Source organism: Cervus elaphus, chromosome 5 (genome assembly GCF_910594005.1).
Source record: "Cervus elaphus chromosome 5, mCerEla1.1, whole genome shotgun sequence".
NCBI classification, from domain to species: domain Eukaryota; kingdom Metazoa; phylum Chordata; class Mammalia; order Artiodactyla; family Cervidae; genus Cervus; species Cervus elaphus.
Genome location: NC_057819.1, coordinates 113,546,964 through 113,567,053, shown reverse-complemented (window position 1 = coordinate 113,567,053; position 20,090 = coordinate 113,546,964). Strand labels below are relative to the sequence as shown.

General features: G+C 40.1%; 3 protein-coding genes across 4 annotated transcripts in view; 1 reads left to right on the top strand and 2 right to left on the bottom strand.

Annotated features, from left to right (window-relative positions):
* Positions 1-912: 912 nt before the first annotated feature.
* On the bottom strand, positions 913-1,406 carry LOC122695070 (keratin-associated protein 9-2-like). Its single transcript, XM_043904550.1, has one exon. The coding sequence runs from the start codon at positions 1,404-1,406 to the stop codon at positions 939-941; it is 468 nt and encodes a 155-aa protein (XP_043760485.1). The 3' UTR covers positions 913-938.
* An 8,021-nt stretch (positions 1,407-9,427) lies between these two features.
* Positions 9,428-20,090, bottom strand: part of LOC122695067 (keratin-associated protein 9-9-like) — a 31,052-nt gene continuing 20,389 nt past the window's right edge. Inside the window, exon 3 of one of the 2 annotated variants that reach the window (XM_043904548.1) lies at positions 9,428-10,412. In XM_043904548.1, the coding sequence (XP_043760483.1) occupies positions 9,915-10,412 (498 nt within the window). In that variant the 3' untranslated portion in view covers positions 9,428-9,914. Of the gene's footprint in view, positions 10,499-20,090 lie in introns of those variants that run through there. The other variant, XM_043904547.1, reaches the window with a different exon arrangement.
* On the top strand, positions 13,990-15,202 carry LOC122695066 (keratin-associated protein 9-9-like). Its single transcript, XM_043904546.1, has one exon. The coding sequence runs from the start codon at positions 14,120-14,122 to the stop codon at positions 14,708-14,710; it is 591 nt and encodes a 196-aa protein (XP_043760481.1). The 5' UTR covers positions 13,990-14,119; the 3' UTR covers positions 14,711-15,202.

Genomic DNA, 20,090 nt, shown 5'->3' with positions numbered 1-20,090 from the left:
TTTTATTAGCCCCAAACTGCAAACAATATATCAATGGGAAACAAATGAAAGTTGTCATATTCATTCAGTGGAAGATGATACCGTAAGGAGAATAAGTGAACTTCAGATAATTACATGGATCAGTGTCACAATCCTAATATAAAGAACAAGTGGCCAATTATATAGTATCTCATTTATATGAAGTTCAGAAAAATCGTGACCTTGCCTACATTTGGGAATGAATGAGAGAATTTGAAGATAGCAAGTTCTATTTCTTAAGCTGGTAAGAGTGACAGGAGTGTGTTCATTTGGAGGTCATCTATCAAGTTGGGCATTTTCTCATGTGAAATGGAAATAATAAATGTGGGGCATTGTATGAGCTCAGAATGAATAATTCATAGTATATGCATATGTGTATAAATCCTCACATCATGAATGCTATATAATAACACCAAACACAATATGGAATGAATACTGGCACAAGATTTATCTAGAAATTCAGGTAAGATTCCCTGCTTCTGGGAGATGCTAGAAGTGATTATAAAAAGAAGAAAGCAGGATGTAAGAATCATGAGTACGTTGAAAACAAACATGATTATGAAGATTTTTATGAAGATAGTAGCAGAAACTGAAGAAAGTCGTGAGTATGTGTCTTCATAAGTTGCATGTAGAGAGAAGATGAAGATCCTGATTTCTGAGTCAAAGTAGAGACCAACACTCCATATCAAGGATGCAGGAATGTGGAACATGACTCATATACACAGGAAGAAGAGAATCAAGGGGAGGTCCTCCACACTCCATCAAGCTGATTCTCAACCTTTTAAACAGGGAGATTAATAACAAAAATTTGGTGATAGAACACTGGCTTTAGCAACATTTGGAAGTAAAATTTGTTCTGGAATGCCAAATCAGGTGATGAGAAGGTTGGTTTGAGAGACAGTGATTCTTTAGCAAAGTGATCAGCAGCAGGAAGGCTGGCAGCAGCTGGACACACAGCTGGGGTGGCAGCAGGTGGTCCTACAATGGGTGGTCTGACAGCAGACAGGGGGGCAGCAAAGCTGGCAGCAGCTGGACCCACAGCTCTGGTCTTGGCACCCAGGCAGGCAGCAGCACGTGGGGTGGTAGCAGGTTCTGTGGCAGTACACGGATGTACAGTGAGCTGGCTGGCAGCAAGACTGACCACAGTTAGACCCACCACAGTTTTGTCCACAGCTGCAGGATCCACAGCAAGCGGGCTGACAGCCAGTGGTCACACAAGTAGGTTTGTAGCAAGTGATTTGACAGCAAGTTGAGGGGCAGCAGGACTGGCAGCGGCTGGACCCACAAGAGCTACATCCACTACAGGTGGGCTGGAAGCTCGTGGTCCTACAGCAGGTGGTCCTGCCACAGGCAGGCTGGCAGCAAGGGGAGCAGTAGGAATGGGTCATGGTCTCAGGGTGGTGTGTGGGTTCTTACACAGAGGTGAGTTCTCAGATTCTGATCACTTCTTCAATTCTAGTACTTTTATACACTGGGCTCTCAATATGTGAACCAATAAACAGGATTTTCCTTACTGTTGTTTACATTGTTTTCACAGTCACTGATGGAATTTTAGAGGAGGAAGTTGTTCCCTAAGGGTTATGAATCTTTGGTAAATAAGGATTTAATCTGTTTCCCAATTGAGAATAGTTCATAGAAACATTTTTCAGGGAAAAGAAAGGCGATCACATTATCAACATCATTCCTGCTTCAGTCATAATATGATCATGTGATACAGTTTTCACTGGCCTGAGGCGGGTCATAGCAGTTGTCCCTCCCTAGCTTTGGTGCTTTTGCTATATGGAAATTGGCAATTTCCTAATTTATCTTTAGGTTTTAAACTTTTTAAGGTAACAAGTGAATGGTAAATACAAATAATTAATTACCAGCTTTATAGATTATGATGCAATGAACAAACCCATGTCAATATTACCAGGTTAAGAAATAGAAATTAAAAGTGGTCCTTTCCAATTATACCCTCTTCACTAATCCCCATATGTGCTAAATACTCTATTGATGACTTACAACCCTTTAGGTCAGTTTTAACTTTTTTTTTAACCTTTATGTAATAAAAGAATATAGAATTGACTTCCCTTTACATTATGAGTGTGAGATTCAACAAAGTTATTATTTGTAGTTTATCTATTGTCATTGCTCTAAAATCTTGGATTGTATGTGAATATGACACAATTTATTTGTTGACTGTCCTCCTGATGTACATTTTTTTTAAGGTTTAATATTGAAAAGAGTCCTATAAATGTTTTTGTACCAGTTGTTTGATAAACACATTTCTTTGGATGTAAACCTAAGAGTAGGTGGCTCATATAATTGCTTGGTCAAATGTTTATCCTATTCTATGTATCCTATTCTTGCCCATCTTCCATTTGATTTATTCCTAGATATTCTAATTTTTATGCTAATTTTATTTTATAATTGAATTTTTTCGATTGCTTCTGACATACAAAAATATATTCATATATGTTGATGTTGTAACTAAGCTCTCTTATTATTTTTAATATTTAGCAATAGATTTTTTGAGAAATTTTACATGCACAATCATGTCATCTACAGATGATGATAGCTTTATCCATTTCATAGAAGACTTTAAAGTTTTTTTTAATTAATTTATTTTGTATTGAAGGATAATTGCTTTACAGAATTTTCCTGTTTTCTGTCAAATCTCAAAATGAATCAGCCATAGGTATACATATATCCCCTCCCTTTTGAACCTCTCTCCCATGTCCCTTCCCATCCCACCCCTTTAGGTTGATCCAGAGCCCCTGTTTGAGTTTCCTGCCATACAGCAAATTCCCATTGGCTATCTATTTAACATATGGTAATATAAGTTTCTGTGCTACTCTTTCCATACATCTCACCCTCTCCTCCCCTCTCCCCATGTCTATAAGTCTATTCTCTATGTCTGTTTCTCCATTATTGCCCTGTAAATAAGTTCTTCAGTACCATTTTTCTAGATTCTGTATATATGCTTTAGAATACAGTATTTACCTTTCTCTTTCTGACTCACTTCCCTCTGTAGATTCTAGGTTCATCCACCTCATTAGAACTGACTCACATGCATTCCTTTTTCTGGCTGAGTGATATTCCATTGTCTATATGTACCACAACTTCTTTATCCATTCAACTGTTGATGGACATCTAGGTTACGTCCATGTTCTAGCTATTGTAAATAGCATAGCAACCTTTTTAAAATTAAAGAATAGTTGGTTTACATATTGTGTTAGTTTCAGGTGTATGGTAAAGTGATTCAGTTATATGTATATATATATTTTTCAGATTATTTTCCGTTGTAGATTATTAAAAGATATTGACTACTGTATCCTGTATTATGCAGTAAATCCTTGTTACTTATCTGTTTTATTCAATATATATGTGGTAGTGTGTACTTGTTAATCCTATACTTCTAATTTGTTCCTCTCCCCTTATCTTTCTCTCTTGGTAATGATAAGTTTGTTTTCTATGTCTGTGAGTCTCTGTTTTCTAAATAGATTCATTTATATTGCTTTTTTGATTCCACATATAAGTACTGCAGTCCTTAGGGTCACAGCCAGACATGACTGAGTGACTGAACAACATAAGTGATATCATATGATATTTGTCTTTCCTCCTCTGACTTAATTCACTTGGTATGACATTACCTAGGTCCATTCACATTGCTTCAAATGGCAATATTTAATTCAATTTTCTGGTTGAGTAATATTCCTTTGGTGTGTATACACACACACACACACACACACACACCATATCTTCTTTACGCATTCATCTATTGATGTATTCCTAGGTTGCTTCTGTGTGTTAGCTATTTAAATAGTGTTATAAGCCAACTCATTAGAAAAGACTCTGATGCTGGTAAAGAGTGGAGGCAGGAGGAGAAGGGTACAACCCAGGATGAGATGATTGGATGGCATCACCGATTCAATAGACATTGAGTTTGAGCAAGCTCTGGGAGATGGTGAAGACAGGGAAGCCTGGCATGCTGCCGTTCATGGGGTCACAAAGAGTCGGACATGCATGAGCGACTGAACAATGATGAATGATGAGGCTAGCAGCCTTTTTATCTTTTATAAAAATTAATTTCTTTACTTTAATTGCAGGCTAATTGCTTTACAAGGTTGTAGTGGTTTTTGCCATACATTTACATGAATCAGCCATGGGTGTACATGCATCCCCCATCCTGAACCCCCTTCCCACCTCCCTCCCCGTCCCATCCCTCTGGGTTGTCCCAGTGTGCCAGCTTTGAGTGCCCTGTTTCATGCATCGAACTTGGACTGGTCATCTGTTTCATATATGGTAATATACATGTTTCAATGCTATCCTCTCAAATCATCCCACCCTCGCCTGCTCCCACAGAGTCCAAAAGTCTGTTCTTTATATGTTTCTCTTTGCTGTCTTGCATACAGGGTCATTGTTACCATCTTTCTAAATTCCATATATATACATTAATATACTATATTGGTGTTTTTCTTTCTGACTTACTTTTTCATCCACCTCATTAGAACTGATTCCAATGTATTCTTTTTAATAGCTGGGTAATATTCCACTGTTGATATGTACCACAACTTTCTCATCCATTCATCTGCCAGTGGACATCTAGCTTGCTTCCATGGCCTAGCTATTGTAAACAGTGCTGCAGTGAACATTGGGGTACATGTGTATCTTTCAGTTCTGGTTTCCTCAGTGTGTATGCCCAGCAGTGGGATTGCTAGGTTGTATGGCAGGTCTATTTCTAGTTTTTTAAGGAATCTCCACACTGTTCTCCATAGTGGTTGTACTAGTCTGCATTCCCACCAACAGTGTAAGAGGGTTCCCTTTTCTCCACACCCTTTCCAGCATTATTGTTTCTAGACTTTTGGATAGCAGCCATTCTGACTGGTGTGAGATGGTACCTCATTGTGGTTTTGATTTGCATTTCTCTGATAATGAGTGATGTTGAGCATCTTTTCATGTGTTTGCTAGCCATCTGTATGTCTTCTTTGGAGAAATGTCTGTTTAGTTCTTTGGCCCATTTCTTGATTGAGTTATTTATTTTTCTGGTATTGAACTGCATGAGCTGCTTGTATATTTTTGAGATTAGCTCTTTGTCAGTTTCTTCATTTACTATTATATTCTCCCAATCTGAGGGCTGTCTTTTCACCTTGCTTATAGTTTCCTTCTTTGTGAAAAAGCTTTTAAGTTTCATTAGGTCCCATTTGTTTATTTTTGCTTTTATTTCCAATATTCTGGGAGGTGGGCCGTAGAGGATTCTGCTGTGATTTATGTCAGAGAGTGTTTGCCTTTGCTTTCCTCTAGGAGTTTTATAGTTTCTGGTCTTATGTTTAGATCTTTAATCCATTTTGAGTTTATTTTTGTGTATGGTGTTAGAAAGTATTCTAGTTTCATTCTTTTACAGGTGGTTGACCACTATTTCCAGCACCACTGGTGAAAGAGATTGTCTTTTCTCCATAGTATATTCTTGCCTCCTTTGTCAAAGATAAGGTGTCCATAGGTGTGTGGATTTATCTCTGGGCTTTCTATTTTGTTCCATTGATCTTTATTTGTTTTTGTGTCAGTATTGTACTGTCTTGATGACTGTAGCTTTGTAGTATAGTCAGCAGCCTTTTTATCTTGTAAAATTTTTTCTTATCCTAGTTCACTGGTACAGTTGAGCAGAATGGTGAAGAAGATATCTTTGTGTATTCTCTCTAGGAGGGACAACTCTCAATATTTCATAATTCAACAGAATGCTTTCTGTCTTTTTTGGTAGATTGTTTCCATCAGAGTAACTAGAGGTTTCCTATTCCTTGCTAAGGTATCCTATATTGGAAATGTGTTGACATTTCTAAAATGCTTTCTCTTTACCTGTTGAAATAACCTTATGATTATTCTCCTGTAGTTTTTCAATTAGTATTATTTTCAAACATTGATTAACGTTCAAATGCTAAACCAACCTTGTAATTATGAAAACAATTCAACATTTTCATCTGATCAATAGCCACGCAAATGTCAAAACCCAGACAACTTGGTAAGACAAACCTATTCCACTGAGTTTTACATTTGCATTTTGAAAAAGATTGGAGACTGTGTTATCAATTAAAAATATAATTTGAAAAATCTACAAATTATAAATACTGGAGAAGGTGTGGGGAAAAGGGAACCCTTTTCTACTATTAATGGAATGTAAACTGATACAGCTACCATGGAGAACAGTATGAGATTTCTTAAAAAACTAAAAATATAGTTGCCATATGACCTAGTAATTCTACTACCGAGCATATACCCCGAGATAACGATAATTCAAAAAGCCTCATGCATTCCAGTGTTTATTGCAGCACTATTTACAACAGCCAGGACATGGAAGCAAACTAAATGTCTATCAACAGATGAATGAATAAAGAAGATGTGGTACATATATACAATAGACTATTACTCAGGCAAAAAAAGCATGAAATTGGTCATTTGCAGAGATATGGATGGACCTAGAGTCTTCATACACAGTGAAGTTAAGTCAGAAAAAATAAAAGAAATATATATTAATGTGTATGCATGGGCACGCACACACACACACACACACACACACACACACACACACACACACATAACCTAGCAAAACAGTAGAGATGACCTTTTTGCAGGGCAGGAATAGAGACACAGACATGTGGACACTGGGAGGGAAGAGGGGGTGGGATGAATTGAGAGATTGGAATTGACATCTATAAATTGCCATGTATAATAAAAGATAGAAAGTGAGAACTAGTTATATAGCACAGGGAGCTCAGCTCAGTGCTCTGTGGTGACCTAGAATGTGTGGGATGCGGGGTGGCGAGGAAGGGAGGTCCAAGAGGGACGGAGTATATGTACGCACATAGCTGGTTCACTTCTTGTAAAGGAGAGACTAACACAATGTTGTAAAGCAACTATTCCTCAATAAATAAATAAAATACACTTAGACTTCTATGACATGTAATGCAACTAGCTCTTAAATATTATTGCAGAAATGAACCAAAACGAAGTTTACACTAACATAACAGGAATAGGCAATCCCAAAGAATGCTCAAACTACTGCACAATTGCACTCATTTCACACACTGGTAAGGTAATGCTGAAAATTCTCCAAGCCAGGCTTCAGCAATACGTGAACTGTGAACTTCCAGATGTTCAAGCTGGTTTTAGGAAAGGCAGAGGAACCAGAGATCAAATTGCCAATATCCACTGGATCATCGAAAAAGCAAGAGAGTTCCAGAGAAACATCTATTTCTGCTTTATTGACTACGCCAAAGCCTTTGACTGTTTGGATGACAATAAACTGTGAAAAATTCTGAAAGAAATGGGAATACCAGACCACCTGACCTGCCTCTTGAGAAATCTGTATGCAGGTCAGGAAGCAACAGTTAGAACTGGACATGGAACAACAGACTGGTTCCAAATAGGGAAAGGAGTACATCAAGGCTGTATATTGTCACCCTGCTTTTTTAACTTATATGAAGAGTACATCATGAGAAACGCTGGGCTGGAGGAAGCACAAGCTGGAATCAAGATTGCCAGGAGAAATATCAATAACCTCAGATATGCAGATGACACCACCCTTATGGCAGAGAGTGAAGAGGAACTGAAAAGCCTCTTGATGAAAGTGAAAGAGGAGAGTGAAAAAGTTGGCTTAAAGCTCAACATTCAGAAAACTAAGATCATGGCATCTGGTCCCATCAGTTCATGGGAAATAGATGGGGAGACAGTGGAAACAGTGGCTGACTTTAATTTTTTGGGCTCCAAAATCACTGCAGATGGTGATTGCAGCCATGAAATTAAAAGATGCCTGCTTCTTGGAAGGACAGTTATGACCAACCTAGGTAGCATATTTAAAAGCAGAGACATTACTTTGCCAGCAAAGGTCCGTCTAGTCAAGGCTATGGTTTTTCCAGTAGTCATGTATGGATGTGAGAGGTGGACTATAAAAAGAGCTGAGCCCTGAAGAATTGATGCTTTTGAACTGTGGTGTTGGAGGAAACTCATGAGAGTCCCTTGGACTGCAAGGAGATCCAACCAATCAATCCTAAAGGAAATCAGTCCTGAATATACATTGGAAGGACTGATGCTGAAACTGAAACTCCAATTCTTTGGCCACTTGATGTGAAGAACTGACTCATTGGAAAAGACCCGGATGCCGGGAAAGATTGAAGGCAGGAGGAGAAGGGGACGACACAGGATGAGATGGTTGGATAGCATCAGTGACAATGCATGAATTGTCTCCTTCTGAATTTCTACTGAAAGAGCACTTTTTTTTCAGGTAGTTAATTAAATTCCTTGCTCTTTCAGTAGAAATTCAGAAGGAGAAAATTCAGAATTTTACTTGTGTGATATTAAGAAACAAGTCCCTTTATATGGACTTTCTCTTGTGATGACACAATGGATTCTAAAAATATTTGATACAGTTGAGTTGCATTAGTGGCTGAACTGCCCCGAGACGGGAAAGGCTCCATGCTTTCACCAGAGCTTTAAACGCATCTACTGATCTAACATGTAACTGCTGCTTGCTGCATTGTAGGAAACCGATATAGGAACGATGTAACAGGCATTATCTATTATATATACATGTATGCGTGCTTTCTCAGTACCTCAGCTGTGTCTGACTCTTTGCAACTTCATGGACTGTATGATCCGGCCATGATCCTCGATCCATGGGATTCTCTAGGCAAGAATATTGGAGTGGGTTGCCATTTCCTTTGCAGAGGATCTACTTGTCCCAGGGATGGAACCTGCATCTCCTACGTCTCCTGCTTTGGCAGGTGAATTCTTTATCACTGAGCCACCTAGGAAGCCCCAGCTATTAAATGTGAGGGATTTATCATTCCTCCCATTGTTAAAGTAGCAATTCAGGTTCATAACATAATAGACCTCAGTAGTGGATATCGTTTCTGCTTATGTTTTCATGTAAATATAGGTGTCCTTAAGCAAAACCAGAGGAGAGGGCAACGGCAACCCACTCCAGTACTCTTGCCTGGAAAATCCTATGGATGGAGGAGCCTGGTAGGCTGCAGTCCATGGGGTCGCTAAGAGTCGGACACGACTGAACCACTTTACTTTCACTTTTCACTTTCATGCATCGGAGAAGGAAATGGCAACCCACTCCAGTGTTCTTGCCTGGAGAATCCCAGGGATGGTGGAGCCTGGTAGGCTGCTGTCTATGGGGTCGCACAGAGTTGTACACAACTGAAGTGACTTAGCAGCAGCAGCAAGCAAAAACAGAAGTTGCCTGGGATCTCAGCTTGTCCATCATTAGTTACATAATATTTCACAGTGAAATTTCTCATCTAAAAATGTATGAATTAGTTAATGGCAGGATGTTTGCACCTCAGGTTGTATAGCTCATATGGTATGCAATATGGATACATGTTCATATATTAGCAATGCTGTACAATAAATCAAACACAATGTGGAGTGAATTGTGGAATCGAATTTATTAAGATACAGGTATGTAAGACTCCTGCATCTAGGAAGAGAACACAAAGTGGTCTTAAGGAAGAAAGCAAGTTACAGGATCCCTGAGTACACCGATAAAGAAAATATGTTTATGAAGATTATGGTCAATTGCAGAAACCTATGAAAGTGTTATGAGGATTTGTTTTCAAAAATTATTTAGAATGACTAAGAAGTAGATCTTGACATCAGAGTTAATACCCAGACAAACTCCATATGAAGGATGCATGAAATTGATATATTATCCCCACACAGGGAAAGAAGAGATAGGGGAAGCCTTTTTCACTCCATTCAGCTGACTCACAAGCTTTTAAACAGGAGAAGAGTAATAGAAATTCTGGGAGAACATGCTAGTTGTCGGCAAAGTCTAGTAAGTGATTTTGTCCACACAATAGCAAGCTAGTTAACAAATGATGTTGTGTGGGGATGGGGAAACTTTGGTGAGGTGATCAGCAACAGGAAGGCTGGCAGCAGCTGGACACACAGCTAGGGCGGCAGCAGGTGGTCCTGCAGCAGGTGGTCTGACAGCAGACAGGGCGGCTGCAAGGCTGGCAGCAGCTGGATCCACAGCTCTGGTCTTGGCACCCAGGCAGGCAGCAGCATGTGGGGTGGTAGCAGGTTCTGTGGCAGTACACGGGTGCACAGGAAGCTGGCTGGCAGCAAGGCTGACAGCACCTGGACCCACTGCAGGTTTGTCCACAGCTGCTGGATCCACAGCAGGTGGGCTGACAGCAGGTGGTCACACAAAGAGGCTTGAGGCAGGTGGTCCTGCAGCAGGTGGTCTGACAGCAGGCAGGGCGACAGCAAGGCTGGCAGCAGCTGGACCCAGCGCAGGTGGGCTGACAGCAGGTGGTCACACAGGTGGGTTTGCAGCAGGTGGTCCTACAGCAGGTGTTTTCACTAGTCTGATAGCAAGCTGGGGGGCAGCAAGGCCGGCAGCAGCTGGGCTGACAGCAGCTGGGCTGACAGCACGGGGAGCAGCAGGAGTGAGTCATGTTGTCAGTGGTGGAGTGTGGACTTCTGTTTAGAAGTGAGTTTCTCAGATTCTGAGGACTGCTTCTGTTCTGGGGCTTTTTATACACTGGACCCCCAATGTTGGGACCAATAAGCAAGACTTTCCTTGTTGTGTGTGTTGTTTTTGCAGTCAATGGGAAGTTATCCAAGAGGAAATGATTTCTTTAGTGTTTTGAGGCCTCTGTAAATTAGTGTTTGATCTTCTTTTTAATTAGGACTAGTACTTAAGAACCTTTTCCAGAAGGGAAAAAGAATAAGGAATCATCCCAGCAGCAAGTCTGGTCATGTGACATCATCAGGTCATGGGATAGTTCTTCCTGCCTTGGCCAGGGTCGGAGCAGTCATCTTTTCTTTGTTCCTTTGACTACACTTAGGTTGAGACTTGCTGGATGCTGATGCATTCTGTGATGAATGACGTCAGCTAAAGTCCAAGTGTGATGTCAGACGAAGTCTGAGATTCAAGACGATCACGTGTATCTATCTACATGTCTTTCAAATCAGTAGTGACTGACCTAAAATGTTTCCCAGCTTTATTAGGTACATTTAGGTAGAAGATGTTGGCACATTGTTCTTCACTAGCAAGTCGGCACCAAAGCTGGAATAGAGGCCAAAACTGTACCCTGTTTTCAGACATCAATTCATTAATGTCCCATAACTATTTTTAGCTGGATCAATCACCTCTGATGAGACATCACAACTTGCACATACTTTCTTTTATAATTTGTGACAAATAGGTAGATAGGATGATAACTTTATGGATTTATAGATTTCAATAAATGTCAAATGTGTCAGCCATAATTTCTTAGAGTTTTTTCTGCCCTATTTTCTCTCTTTTAGGTACATTTGTAAGAGTGTAATTTCCATGTCATAGGGAAAGCAGATAGTCAACAGTGGTAGAAACAGTAAAAGTGTTTCACTATTTCACTACAGTGGTGTCATGTACTCTCCTGATATGAGACTTCTGAATTCTACTGGTGTGTATCTATCCTTGTTTGTTTGTTTTAAACTGTGCTTTAATTGACACGGCGTTATATTGTTTACAGGTGTTCCAACATAATAATTTGATATTCGTAGATGTTGCAAAGTTATCACTGCAGTAAGTCTGGTTAACGTTAACATCTGTCACAATTGATAACTACAAAGTCTTTTTTCTTGCATGAGAGCTTTTAAAATCTACTTTTCTAGCAACTTTCAAAGATTTCAGTATTATTCACTATGGTCACTATGCTGTACATCACATTCCCCATGCATTTGTTTTATAACTGGAAGCCTGTACCTTGTGATCCCATTTACCTGTTTCACCCACCCCACCTCCACCTCTGGCTACCATGGATCTGTTCTATCTATGAGCTCAGTTTTAGAAAAGTTCTTTTAAGATTCCATATATAAGTGAAATCACATGGTATTTGCCTCTCTCTAACTTATTTCATTTAGCTTACTGCCCTCAAAGTCCATTCACATTGTCATAAATGGGAAGATATCCTTCTATACATCATTGAATAACATTCCATTATATAATATGTTCCATGTTTTCTTTATCCATTTATCCATTGACAGCCACTTTGGTTGTTTCCATGTCTTGGCTAGTGTAAACAGTGCTAAAATGAACATGTGGCTGCATAAATCTTTTTGAGTCCGTGTTTTTGTTTTCTTCAGATAAATGCCAAGAAGTAGACTATTTAGATCATATTCTATTCTCCCCATGTCCTATTTTTAATTTTGAGGAAACTCCATAATGTTTTCCATAGTGGCTGCACCAATTCCCATTTCAACTAACAGGGAAAGGGGTTCCCTTTTTTCATATTCTCATTAAAACTTTGTATGTCTTGACACTTTTATGATAGCCATGCTAAGTCTGGTATGAACTGATATCTCATTGTGGTTTTGATTTGCATTCCTGTTGATTAGTGATATTAAGCACCTTTTCATGTATCTGATGGCCATTTGCATGTCTTAAGAACCTCTGCCCATTTTAAATGAGGTTGTTTCATTTTTGCTATTGAGTCATGTGAGTTGTGAGTCATGTGAGTTATTGAGTTATGCATTTTGAATATCAACACTTTATGAAATATGATTTGAAAATATTTTCTCTCAATTCAATAGGTTTCCTTCTCATTTTGTTGATAGTTTCCTTTTCTAGGCATAAACTATTTAATTATTCCCACTTTTAGATCTGTTGCCTCTACTTTTGGTGTCAAATCCAAAAAGTCAACACTAAGACCAATGTCAAAGAGCTTCCTATCTATTTTCTCTTCCAGGAGTTTTATAATCTCAGGTCTTAAGTTCAGGTCTTTAATCGATTTAGAGTTAATTTCTGTGGATGGTGTAAGAGAGGAATCCAGTTTCATTCTTTGGCACATGGCTGCCCAGTTTTCCCACCACTATTTGTTTAAAAGATTGCAATTTCCTTATTGCATTAATATATTCTTCGCTCCTTTGTAATAAATTAGTAGGTCATATAATGTGTGGACTTATTTCTGGCCTCTTTATTCTATTTCATTGATCTAAGTGCCGGTTTTTTCCAATCCATACTGTTTTGTTTGATAGAGCTTTGTCATACTGTTTGGAATCAAGGAAAATGATGCTTCCAGCTTTGTTCTTCTTTTTCAATATTGCATTGGATATTTTGCGGTTCCACACAAATTTTAAATTTTTCCTTTTTTCTGCCATTGGAATTACATTATCATTTTATCCTTTCTACTGCTGTTGACGATATGTTTCCCCATTACATGGCAATTATATGCAAACATATACATCTAAAAGAGAGAAAATGGGGCCTAAAAGCTTTAAGAAATTGTGGCTGGGATTCAACATTTGTCAGAATATATAAATTTACAGATTCAAACATACCTTAGTTATTCTCCTATCTAACCTGCTTGTCACAAGTTGTAGAAGAAAGTATACGCAAGTTGGGATGTCTCACCACAGGTCATTAACCTAACTAGAAAATAGCACTGAAATAGAAAGGAAGGGATGCTGTTTGAAAATAGGATTCAGCTTTTGCCTCTATTCCAGTTTTGGTGCTGATTTTCATTTGAAAAATAATATGCTAACCATGCTCTATTCAGATGACCCTGATAAAACTGGGAAACACTTCAAACTAGTTTCCAAATACAGATATATACAAATACATGTGGAAGTCTTAACTCTGACTTTGTCAGAGACCGGGCTTGAACTCAAGCAGGCTTCATTCATCACAGAATGTATCAGCATCCCGACCCTTTCGAGGCATGTCCCAGTCTAAGTAGAGCCAAAGGAACAAAGCTCAGAAAGGAGAACTATTCTGACCTTCACAGAGCCAGCAGGAACTACCCATAACCAGATGATGTCACAGGACCAGAAATGCTGCTGGTGATGATTCCTGACTTTTTCATTTCTAGGAAAGATTCTTAAGTACTAGACCCAATTAAGGAAAAGATCAAACACTAATTTACAGAGGCTTCTCTATAAAACACTAAGAAAGCAACTTCCTCCATGACAATGATCAAAACTACAACAATAACATAAAGAACAACCAGGAAAGTCCTGCTTCTTGGTCCCAACATTGGGGGTCCAGGATATAAAAGCCCCAGAACAGGAGGAGTGAGCAGAATCTGAGAAACTCACTTCTGAACAGGAGTGCACCCTCCTCACAGACCCAATGGCCCACTCGTGCTGCTCCCCGTGCTGCCAGCCCACCTGCTGTCAGCCCATTAGCTGCAGGACCACCTGCTGTGAGTCCAGCTGCTGCAAGCCCTGCTGCCCCCCAACTAGCTGTCAAACCACCTGTTGCAGGACCACATGCTGCAGACCTACTTGTGTGACCTCCTGCTGCCAGCCCACCTGTTGCAGCAAACCCTGCTGTCAGCCCACCTGCTGTGAGACCATCTGCTGCCAGCCCTCCTGCCCCCCAACTTGCTATCAAACTAGTGAAACCACCTGCTGTAGGACCACCTGCCGCAAGCCTGCTTGTGTGAGCATCTGCTGTCAGCCCATCTGCTGTGGGTCTAGCAGCTGTGGACAAACCTTCAGTGGGTCCAGCTGCGGCCAGCCTTGCTGTCAGCCAGCTTGCTGTGGTCCTGTGTACTGCCACAGAATCTGCTACCACCCCACGTGCTGCTGCCTGCCTGGGTGCCAAGCCCAAGAATGTGGATCCAGCTGCTGCCAGGCTTGCACCGCCCCTGTCTGCTGTCAGACCACCTGCTGTCGCCCTAGCTGTGTGTCCAGCTGCTGCCAGCCTTCCTGTTGCTGATCACTTCACCAAAGTTTCCCCATCCCCACTCAACATCATTTGTTAACTAGCTTGCTATTGTGTGGACAAAATCACTTACTAGACGTCGCCGACTTAGCATGTTATACCAGAATTTCAGTTACTCATCACCTGTATAAAAGCTTGTGAGTCAGCTGAATGCAGTGAAAAGGGTTTCCCCGTATCTCTTCCTTCCCTGTATGGGGATAATATATCAATTTCATGCATCATCCCCTTCATATGGAGTTTGTCTGGGTATTAACTCTGATGTCAGGATCGACTTCCTAGTCATTCTAAATAATTTCAAATACAAATCCTCATAACATTTTCATAGGTTTCTGCAATTGACCATAATCTTCATAAACAAATTTTCTTTATCAGTGTACTCAGGGATCCTGTAACTTGCTTTCTTCCTTAGGACCACTTTGTGTTGTTTTCCTAGATGCAGGAGTCTTACATACCTGTTTCTTAATAAATTCTATTCCACAATTCACTGCATATTGTGTTTGATTTATTGTACAGTATTGCTAATATATGAATATGTATCCATATTGCATACCATATGAGCTATACAATCTGAGGTGCAAACTTCCTGCCATTAACTAATTCATACATTTTTAGATGAGAAATTTCACTGTGAAATATTATGTAACTAATGATGGACAAGCTGAGATCCCAGGCAACTTCTGTTTTTGCTTAAGGACACCTATATTTACATGAAAACATAAGCAGAAATGATATCCAATACTGAGGTCTATTATGTTATGAAACTGAATTGCTACTTTAACAATGGGAGGAATGATAAATCCCTCACATTTAATAGCTGGGGCTTCCTAGGTGGCTCAGTGATAAAGAATTCACCTGACAAAGCAGGAGACGTAGGAGATGCAGGTTCCATCTCTGGGACAGGTAGATCTTCTGCAAAGGAAGAGGCAACCCACTCCAGTATTCTTGCCTAGAGAATCCCATGGATAGAGGATCATGGCCGGATCATACAGTCCATGGAGTTGCAAAGAGTCGGACACAGCTGAGGGACTGAGAAAGCAAGCATACATGCATATGTAATAGATAATGTCTGTTACAACGTCATCCCTATATCCGTTTCCTACAATGCAGCAAGCAGCAGTTACATGTTAGGGCAGTAGATGCGTTTAGAGCTCTGGTGAAAGCTTGGAGACTTTCCTGTCTCGGGCCAGTTCAGCCACTAATGCAACTCAACTGTATCAAATATTTTTAGAATCCATTGTGTCATCACAAGAGAAAGTCCATATAAAGGGACTTGTTTCTTAATATCACACAAGTCAAATTCTGAATTGTCTCCTTCTCCTGAATTTCTACTGAAAGAGCAAGGAATTAAATAATTACCTGAAGAAAAAAGTGCTCTTTCAGTAGAAATTCAGGAGAAGGAGACAATTCATGCATTGTCATTGATGCTATCCAACCATCTCATCCTGTGTCGTCCCCTTCTCCTCCTGCCTTCAATCTTTCCCAGCATCCGGGTCTTTTCCAATGAGTCAGTTCTTCACATCAAGTGGCCAAAGTATTGGAGTTTCAGCTTCAGCATCAGTCTTTCCAATGTATATTCAGGACTGATTTCTTTTAGGATTGATTGGTTGGATCTCCTTGCAGTCCAAGGGACTCTCACGAGTTTCCTCCAACACCACAGTTCAAAAGCATCAATTCTTCAGGGCTCAGCTCTTTTTATGGTCCAACTGTCACATCCATACATGACTACTGGAAAAATCGTAGCTTTGACTAGCTGGACCTTTGCTGGCAAAGTAATGTCTCTGCTTTTTAATATGCTGTCTAGGTTGGTCATAGCTTTTCTTCCAAGATGCAAGCATCTTTTAATTTCATGGCTGCAGTCACCAACTGTAGTGATTTTGGAGCCCCCCAAAATAAAGAAGAGGTTAGACTGGTACAAACTGACGGGTATCAACATTGCAGGAAAACCAACACCTTCCATTTTTTGTCTTTGATGGAGCACTAAACTCTGCTCTTCTCCATGGGTGTAGTATCTTTCTGGTTAATACTTTGGTCTGGAAGAGAAGAGTTTTTAGGGACTCACACTGGACCTTTGTTTCTATCATGATTCTCACTTTGCATGTCTGGAGATGCTCTTCTGTTGCAAGGGCTATAGGCAACTGACAGGCTCCAACTGTTAGTGAGTTTAAGATCTGCATCAGATTTAGAGTTAAGGCCATGTTCTTCCTATCAATCCCTAGCTAATAGCTAGACACCATGTGGGAACTAAAGTTTGAAACTTTCTTCTTTAATTTTATTCATTCATTTATTTTTGGCTGTGCTGGGTCTTGGTTGCTGCCCACAGCCTTTCTCTAGTTGCTGCAAGCAGGGGTAGCTCTCTAGTTACGGTGTGTGGGCTTCTCATTTTGGTGGCTTCTCTTGTGGTACACAGGCGTTAGGGCATGAGGCCTTCAGTAGTTGTGGCATTTGGGCTCTAGAGCACACGCTCAGTAGTTGTGGCCCTCAGGCTTAGTTGCTCTGCAGCATGTGGCATCTTCCTTGGCCAGGGATAAAACCCATATGCCCTTCATTGGCAGGCAGATTCTTTACCCCTGGACCACTAGGGAAGTCCAAAGCCTTGAACTTTTCTTACCAACATAGGACTTGTTAATCGTAATCTTTGCTTTGATCATTTCCGTTTGGTTTACCACGGTGTTGTTCAATCTACACGGCAAGTCTTATATCCTTGTTTAATGTTTTCTCTTTCACACTTTTCTTTGAAAGACGTTAGAATTACTTTGCAATTTGTAGCACTCAAATTGTGATATTCCTGTTCAGTTCAGTTCAGTCACTCAGTCGTGTCCGACTCTGCGATCCCATGAATCGCAGCACGCCAGGCCTCCCTGCCCATCACCAACTCCCTGAGCTTGCTCAAACCCACGTCCATCGAGTTGGTGATGCCATCCAGCCATCTCATCCTCTGTCATCCCCTTCTCCTGCCCCCAACCCCTCCCAGCATCAAGATCTTTTCCAATGAGTCAACCATTCGCATGAGGTGGCCAAAGTATTGGAGTTTCAGCTTCAGCATCAGTCCTTCCAATGAACAGCCAGGGCTGATCTCCTTTAGGATGGACTGGTTGGATGTCCTTGCAGTCCAAGGGACTGTCAAGAGTCTGCTCCAACACCACAGTTCAAAAGCATCAATTTTTCAGCACTCAGCTTTCTTCACAGTCCAACTCTCAATCCATACATGAGAACTGGAAAAACCATAGCCTTGACCAGACAGACCCTTGTTGGCAAAGTAATGTCTTTGCTTTTTAATATGCTATCTAGGTTGGTCATAACTTTCCTTCCAAGGAGTAAGCATCTTTTAATTTCATGGCTGCAATCACCATCTGCAGTGATTTTGGAGCTCCCAAAAATAAAGTCAGCCACTGCTTCCACTGTTTTCTGATCTATTCTCCATGAAGTGATGGGACCAGATGCTATGATCTTAGTTTTCTGAATGTTGAGCTTTAAGCCAACTTTTCCACCCTCCTTCTTCACTTTCATCAAGAGGCTTTTTAGTTCCTCTTCACTCTCTGCCATAAGGGTGGTGTCATCTGCATATCTGAGGTTATTGATATTTCTCCCAGCAATCTTGATTCCAGCTTGTGCTTCTTCCAGCCCAGCATTTCTCATGATGTACTCTGCATATAAGTTAAATAAGCAGGGTGACAATATGCAGCCTTGACGTACTCCTTTTCCTATTTGGAACCAGTCTGTTGTTCCATGTCCAGTTCTAACTGTTGCTTCCTGACCTGCATACAGGTTTCTCAAGATGCAGGTCAGGTGGTCTGGTATTCCCATCTCCTTCAGAATTTTCCACAGTTTATTGTGATCCACACAGTCGAAGGCTTTGGCATAGTCAATAAAGCAGAAACAGATGTTTTTCTGGAACTAGCTTGCTTTTTGATGATCCAGAGGATGTCGGCAATTTGATCTCTGGTTCCTCTGCCTTTTCTAAAAGCAGCTTGAACATCTGGAAGTTCATGGTTCACATATTGCTGAAGCCTGGCTTGGAGAATTTTGAGCATTACCTTACCAGTGTGTGAGATGAGTGCAATTGTGCGGTAGTTTGAGCATTCTTTGGGATTGCCTATTCCTGTTATGTTAGTGTAAACTTCCTTTTGGCTCATTTCCGCAATAATATTTAAGAGCTAGTTGCATTACATGTCATAAAAGTCTAAGTATATTTTATTTATTTATTGAGGAATAGTTGCTTTACAACATTGTGTTAGTGTCTGCTTTACAAGAAGTGAATCAGCTATGTGCATACATATACTCCCTCCCTCTTGGACCTCCCTTCCTCGCCACCCCCCATCCCACACATTCTAGGTCACCACAGAGCACTGAGCTGAGCTCCCTGTGCTATATAACTAGTTCTCACTTTCTATCTTTTATTATACATGGCAATTTATAGATGTCAATTCCAATCTCTCAATTCATCCCACCCCCTCTTCCCTCCCAGTGTCCACATGTCTGTGTCTCTATTCCTGCCCTGCAAAAAGGTCATCTCTACTGTTTTGCTAGGTTTTATGTGTGTGTGTGTGTGTGTGTGTGTGTGTGTGTGCGTGCCCATGCATACACATTAATATATATTTCTTTTATTTTTTCTGACTTAACTTCACTGTGTATGAAGACTCTAGGTCCATCCATATCTCTGCAAATGACCAATTTCATGCTTTTTTTGCCTGAGTAATAGTCTATTGTATATATGTACCACATCTTCTTTATTCATTCATCTGTTGATAGACATTTAGTTTGCTTCCATGTCCTGGCTGTTGTAAATAGTGCTGCAATAAACACTGGAATGCATGAGGCTTTTTGAATTATCGTTATCTCGGGGTATATGCTCGGTAGTAGAATTACTAGGTCATATGGCAACTATATTTTTAGTTTTTTAAGAAATCTCATACTGTTCTCCATGGTAGCTGTATCAATTTACATTCCATTAATAGTAGAAAAGGGTTCCCTTTTCCCCACACCTTCTCCAGTATTTATAATTTGTAGATTTTTCAAATTATATTTTTAATTGATAACACAGTCTCCAATCTTTTTCAAAATGCAAATGTAAAACTCAGTGGAATAGGTTTGTCTTACCAAGTTGTCTGGGTTTTCACATTTGCATGGCTATTGATCAGATGAAAACGTTGAATTGTTTTCATAATTACAAGGTTGGTTTAGCATTTGAACTTTAATCAATGTTTGAAAATAACAGTAATTGAAAAACTACAGGAGAATAATCATAAGGGTATCTCAACAGGTAAAGAGAAAGCATTTTATAAATGTCAACACATTTCCAATATAGAATACCTTAGCAAGGAATAGGAAACCTCTAGTTACTCTGATGGAAACAATCTACCAAAAGACAGAAAGC